The 6,466-nt window shown below is 36.1% G+C and overlaps 1 protein-coding gene across 2 annotated transcripts in view; it reads right to left on the reverse strand.

Annotated features, from left to right (window-relative positions):
• Positions 1 to 5,662, reverse strand: part of LOC145537088 (plastin-3-like) — a 45,455-nt gene extending 39,793 nt beyond the window's left edge. For both annotated transcript variants that reach the window (XM_081567696.1, XM_081567697.1), the window contains exons 1-2: positions 5,578 to 5,662; positions 2,693 to 2,773 (exon numbers count right to left, since the gene is read on the reverse strand). In XM_081567696.1, coding sequence (XP_081423822.1) covers positions 2,693 to 2,765 — 73 coding nt within the window. In that variant the 5' untranslated portion in view covers positions 2,766 to 2,773; positions 5,578 to 5,662. The remainder of the gene's footprint in view (positions 1 to 2,692; positions 2,774 to 5,577) is intronic.
• Between the last annotated feature and the right edge of the window lie 804 nt (positions 5,663 to 6,466).

A 6,466-nucleotide genomic window follows, 5' to 3' on the forward strand; every position in this document is an offset into this window, starting at 1 on the left:
ATGTGTTACACTGTAATGGCCAAAGCCTTCAGCAGTAAATTCTGCCATGATGAAAATCTTCATAACAAAGACCCTTTGTGATAAAGACAAAGTCCTAGTACATGAAAAGACTATGTATAATTCCTTAGAATTCAATTATTTATGTATTGAAAACTAAACGTGTACAACAGTGAGCTAGATACTGAGGGGGAATACAAAGAATACTATGTGGAACTGGTAGAAATTTTGGACTCCAGAATTCCTGCTTATAGCATACAGAGTGATAAGAGTCTCCATATCACAGGAATATATGCCTGGTAGGACTTCAATAAGACTCATGGTCCAATCTCTCAGCTTTGAGAAGGTCTTTGCCTACCCTAAACCTTTCAAGATATATGATTTAAAGTAAGACAGTAGTTCCACAATGACCCTTTCTTGCAGTCCAAGTTCTAATTGATCCCTCATTAGCCTAATTTAGCCCCATTTCCTCCTTGGAGATAATTGGTCAACCCTTTTTATATCATTCAGCTTTAAAAGAGCATTTAAGCTCTTTTACTGACAAAACTATTACAGTGCCATCAGGTAAATAATATTTGCATTAACTTTAATTTTTTAAGAATATTTCACACAGATATTTCTAAGACTCTGCACATGAGGACAAAGCCTTTATTCAATAATAAACATTGATTTGAGGAGGTGAGGCCTTGGAAGAGTAAGTAATAGCAATAATAAGGTACCCACACTAAAATTCAAACAGTAAGAAAACAAATTAGGCGGAAACCAATACAACACTGAAAAGCAATTATCCTCCAATTAAAAATAAATTCAAAAAATAAAATGTATAACCCCCCCAAAAATAGGCTGTCCCCAACACTGAAGATGAATAAAAATAAAACAGAAAGTTCAAAGGCTGCTGCTGCTGCCAAGTCTCTTCAGTCGTGTCTGACTCTGTGCGACCCCATAGATGGCAGCCCACCAGGCTCCCCCATTCCTGGGATTCTCCAGGCAAGAATACTGGAGTGGGTTGCCATTTCCTTCTCCAATAAGCTCAAAGGAAACAATGATTAAAAAAAAAAACAATTTCTACAGAATAATGTGATTTAAACAGTCTTGTAGCCAAGAAACCACCTTCTGTTTTCCATAATCAATCTAATATTAAACTGAGTAGTACATTGAGTAGTCCAGTAAGTGGTATCTATGGCAAGTTAACTGTCTTTTTTTTCATACACATACGTAGTCATGTTAAAGACTCAGGACTATTTTTCCCTAGTTAGAATTCTGATGGGATTATGAATAGTCACTCTGGCTGTTGGGGCAGGGTGGGGGCTGTCATTACCTTTCCCAAGGCATGTTGTTGTTACCAAATGCCTTCATAGAACATACTCACAAATATATGGGAATATAGCAAGGAGATCAAACCAGTCGGTCCTAAAGGAAATTAGGACTATTCATTGGAAGGACTGATGCTGAAGTTGAAGCTTCAATACTTTGGCCACCTGATGCAAAGAGCTGACTCATTGGAAAGGCCGTGATGCTGGGAAAGATTGAAGGCAAGAGGAGAAGGGGGTGACAGAGGATGAGATGGTTGGATGGCATCACCGATTCAATGGACATGAGTTTGAGCACATTCCAGGAGTTAGTGAAGGACAAGGAAGCCTGGCGTGATGCAGTCCATGGGGTCACAAAGAGTCGGACATGACCGAGTGACTGAACAACAAGAGATGTGTATTTCCTCACTTTTCACTAATGGGGTTTCCAACACAGGTCAAAGAGTAGATTCTGGTTTAAATAACAAATCATTATGATTTGACTTCATACCCTTTAGTCAAGAAGATACCAAACAGTAATACTCTCCCTCTGAAAGCACCTGTTGAGTACACACATCAATAATCAGGTCTTACCCTGTTTTCTCATTATCTTCACTGACTTGAGCACTGAAATAATGGAATGTAAATACTATAAATTGCTTCCATAGCTGCTAAATTTGAAGACATGTTATATGATGTTAAAGGTAAGCCAAATGGTATGCTAATCCTTCCCATCTTATACATATGCTGATTCAAGAAGGTAGAACAGTGTGCATCATCCAAAGGCACAATACATCCAAGAAAAAGGCAGTAAAGCCATGTTAATTAAAAGTAAACTATCATCTGGGCTTCCCAGGTGGGTCAGGAAGATCACTTGGAGTAGGAAATGACAATCCACACCAGTATTCTTGCCTGGAAAATTACATGGGCAGAGGAGCCTGGTGGGCTATAGTCCATGGGGTTGCAAAGAGTCAGACACGATTGAATGACTGAGCATGCTCACGCACACGTGCGCATGTGCGCGCGCGCACACACACACACACACACGCAACATCATCTAACGGTTCTTAACATTTTGGGGGGTCAGTTGGCTCTTTGAGAATATAGTGAAAGCTTCAAATCCTCTCCTCAGAAAAATATGGTAAAACAAAATATGTCTACAAATTTCAGGAGCCACAGCAGCCCCCAGGTAAAGACTGGGACCCTGGACTAAAAACCTTTCACCATATTAGATACTAGCTATAATTAGCAATGACACAGTTTAAAGTGTGGCTTCTAGAACTTTATTCCATTGATTTTAACTAGTTTCCTGATTAACCATTCACATAATTTTTCAGAGAAATAACTTTGATTAGTGCCAAATAAACATTGCTTTACCATAGTTACCCTACAAGAAAACAACTCACCAACTTTTGCAAAGGCCTCTTTGAGTTCATCAAGCTCATCTTTGGAAATCTGAGTGGTAGCCATCTCATCCATTTAAAGATCTAAAGAGAAACCAAAAAGGTTTAAGACTTGAAAACAGTCATAGATAACAAGAACTAACAGTGTTGTGGGTCAATTATACTTCAAAAACAAACTGACAGAAAAAGAGATGAGATTGGTGGTTACAAGATGTAGGGGGTTACCAGAGGATAGGGAATTGGATGAAGGCAGTCAAAAGGTATAAACTCCCAGTTATAAGTAAGTACTAAGGATGTAATGTACAACATGATAATTATAATGTGAAATTTGTTAAGAGAGCTAATCCTAAGAGTTCTCATCAAAAGGAAAAACATTTTTTTCTTTTATTTTGTATCTATATGAGATAATGCATGTTTACTAAATTTATTGTGATAATCCTTTCATGATGTATATAAATTATTTTGCTGTTCCTCTTCAACTTCTACAAATGCTGTATGTCAACTGTATCTATCAAACTGGAAGAAAAAAAATTTTAAGACAAAAAATTTGTGATGAATATATTATAAGCAATCCTGTAAACTCTCATTTTAGGGATAATTTAGACAGAAATGCAAACTACTAGAACTATCTGCATAGGTTCCCATATTTCTAGCTATAGCCATAATGAAGAAAACAAATGAGAAATTATCATTGGTCAAAAGCTCCTCAGACAAAAATACTTCTCAATCGTCCTTTCAAGGACAAAGTCTTACACTGCATTCAAAGAATGTAAAGAAGGGGCAAGGTAGCAAGCAATGATAGATTCTTAGTTATATGAGCCAAAACTAAGTCAACATTATGTGACTAAAGATTCATGTAAAATATAACTTTTTTAGGACTTCCCTGGTGGTCCAGTGGTTAGGTCTCTGTGCTTCCACTGCAAAGGGCACCGGTTCAATCCCTGGAGGGGGAACTAAGATCCTGTATGCTGCATGGCATGGCCAATAAATAAATAAATGTTTAAAAAATAACTTTTTCAATTGGCATCTATCTATCTTACTGGCTAGTTCTATTTTTTCCATCTTTATTGAGATACGTGACATAATATTGTGTTAAGTTTAAGCTCTACACCATAACAACTTGATATATACATATATTGTGAAAATATAGTAACTTAACCACAATAAGGTAAGTTAACACATCTATCATCTCACATAGTTACCATTTTTTCCCCTTAAGTCATTTAAAAGTCATTCACTGTGGAAAACCTTATGTTCATATAGGAGCATACGACAGCTACCAATCATCCCCATTAAAGAATGAATCAACTAAAACAAATTATTTTTGGTTGTGATACAGAAACACACACAAGAGCATGCTTATCAACACATCTTTGTGTACACAACTTTTTAATATTATTTGAGCTTATACTCTTTCTGATTTGCCCCTATTTTACCTATTTAATCAACAAACAGGTCTTGGCAAACTATGGCCTATGGGCCCAATCTGGACCACTGCTTATTTCTGTATGGCCCCAAGCTAAGTAAGGTTTTTTTCAGATAAACATCTGCTGTCAAATGTTTGAACTTCAATAAAATGAAATGTTATCCCAGAAAAATAACAAAAGAATTCCATTTTTCTCATCAGTACAGTTGTAGTACCAAAAAAAGTACTCAAATACTTATTATTTTTTGAATTTTGTCAGTAAAAATTTGTGGAAACAACATTTAAATCCTTGACATTAATAATATAATATTCTTATTTTGCCTCTTGGCATACAGTATATATGAGGGTACCTTTACAGAAAATCTTGACTGATTCCTGCAATAGAGAAAGGAGGTCTGTACTACAATGGAAAATCCCCACATACAAACCTATTAACTTTTAGACAGAAGGAAATGCACATGATTATTTGTTGTCTTTTTCTTTTTTTTTTTTTTCTCATTTAATCTTTTTAACTCCTGGAGAAGGAAATGACAACCCACTCCAGTATTCTCGCCCAGAGAATTCCACGGACACATGAGCCTGGTAAGCTACAGTCCATGGGGTCGCAAAGAGGTGGACATGACTGAGCGACTTTCACATACACCATCTTTTTAAAGAAATTTCCTTTTTAACAGAACTGAGCAAAAAGCAGAGAATTTAGTTTCCATATACCCCTGCCCTAACACTCTCACAGCCTCCCTCATTATGAACATCCTTCATCAGGGATACATTCGTTACAATTGATGAACCTTCTTTGACACATCATTGTCACCTAAGTCAACAGTTTACATTAGGCTCACTCTTGGTGTTGTACATACTATGCATTTTGTATATACAAAACGGACACCATTATAGTATCATATAGGATAGTTTCACTGTCCTAAATGTGTTACCTGTTAAAGTTCAAAAACTATATGAAAAGCAAATTTGAGATCTCATATTTATCTTTTAAACATTTTTATTAAAAGTTAAAAAATTACTTGACAACTCTTCTGTTTGCCGTGATGCCTAATATTTAATACAGAAGAGCTCAAAAGAGAGGGGACCACATCTGTCTTTTGCACACCCATCATTGTCACTTCTAGAACTAACCACAGTCCCAGTCATGTAGTAAGGGACTCAACAAAACAGTACTTTCATAAATTCATATTCCTACTAATTCTATGAACCCTCATAACAGCCTTTTAAGGTAAATATTCTTACTCCATTTTTTCTTATTAGATAACCTAGGCTCAGGGAGACCAAGGATCTAGAATTCAAACTCAGGTTTCTCAAATCCCTGCAAAGATTTAAAATGACCATATGATACTATTCGCTATATTTCCACCCTAATACAACACACATTTATAATGACTCATATTTTTAAAAAATTAAATAAAAGCAGACTTTTCAAAAACTTGTATGTTCATAAAACTTTTCTTACCTCTAGTGTTAAAATGTCACTAAAGATGGACAACTTCTCAGTAGATAAGCTGTATGAAAAACACCTTTCAGAGCAGTCTCAGGATCTATAGGGTAAAGAAATATCTTCAATTGGATACGAAGGCAGTCATTTTCAAGACGGAGAGTAAGAAATGATTTTGCCTAAGTTAGCCTGCAACCTGCTGATGGTACTTTTTAAAATATTCTATACTTTACTAATATGATGGTCAACACTTCTGATTACCAAAATACTCTACAGGTTTCACTCTAATTTTCTTTACACATATTGTAAGTAATCATATTTTCAATGTGAAATAATTGCCCCTCTCTAGTAATGACATCACACAGAACAGTGGCACAGAAAGTTTAAAGTGAGACTGTCTCAGAAAATTGAAAACACGTGGCCTCTCCTTTATTTCTAAAGTTTCCATCTAGTTTGGGCAATTTACGAGTCAATAATAATCTAAAATATAGTTGTTTTTTTTTTAAAGAATATATTATTCTTATACTGTTATATCACTTCTATAAAAGAGAAAATTAGGAAAAAGTGGTTCTGGACATTTACCTCCCACCCAGCTCATACCCACCCCAAATCCCAACCTGCAGCACCTTTCATTTCGGCTAACCACTAACCAGTGGGTTCTGAATCAAACCTTCTCTCCCAGTTCTCCCCTTTGCAGGCAGCAGGGCTAACGGGGTAGAAATCTCTTCCCTCTTCTTTATACCCTCAACACATATGCACTTCTATCCTCACACAATTTTACCCAGGCCTCTGTTACATGTCTAGTTCCTACCCTCAAAGAATTTACAATCTGGGGAAGACAAAGATGTAGATAATTATAATTTGACACAAAGTGAACTAGCGGTTGTAATAAAAGGTAGAGATGGGG

Source organism: Giraffa tippelskirchi, chromosome X (assembly GCF_054371585.1).
Source record: "Giraffa tippelskirchi isolate mGirTip1 chromosome X, T2T-mGirTip1v1.2.pri, whole genome shotgun sequence".
NCBI lineage: Eukaryota > Metazoa > Chordata > Mammalia > Artiodactyla > Giraffidae > Giraffa > Giraffa tippelskirchi.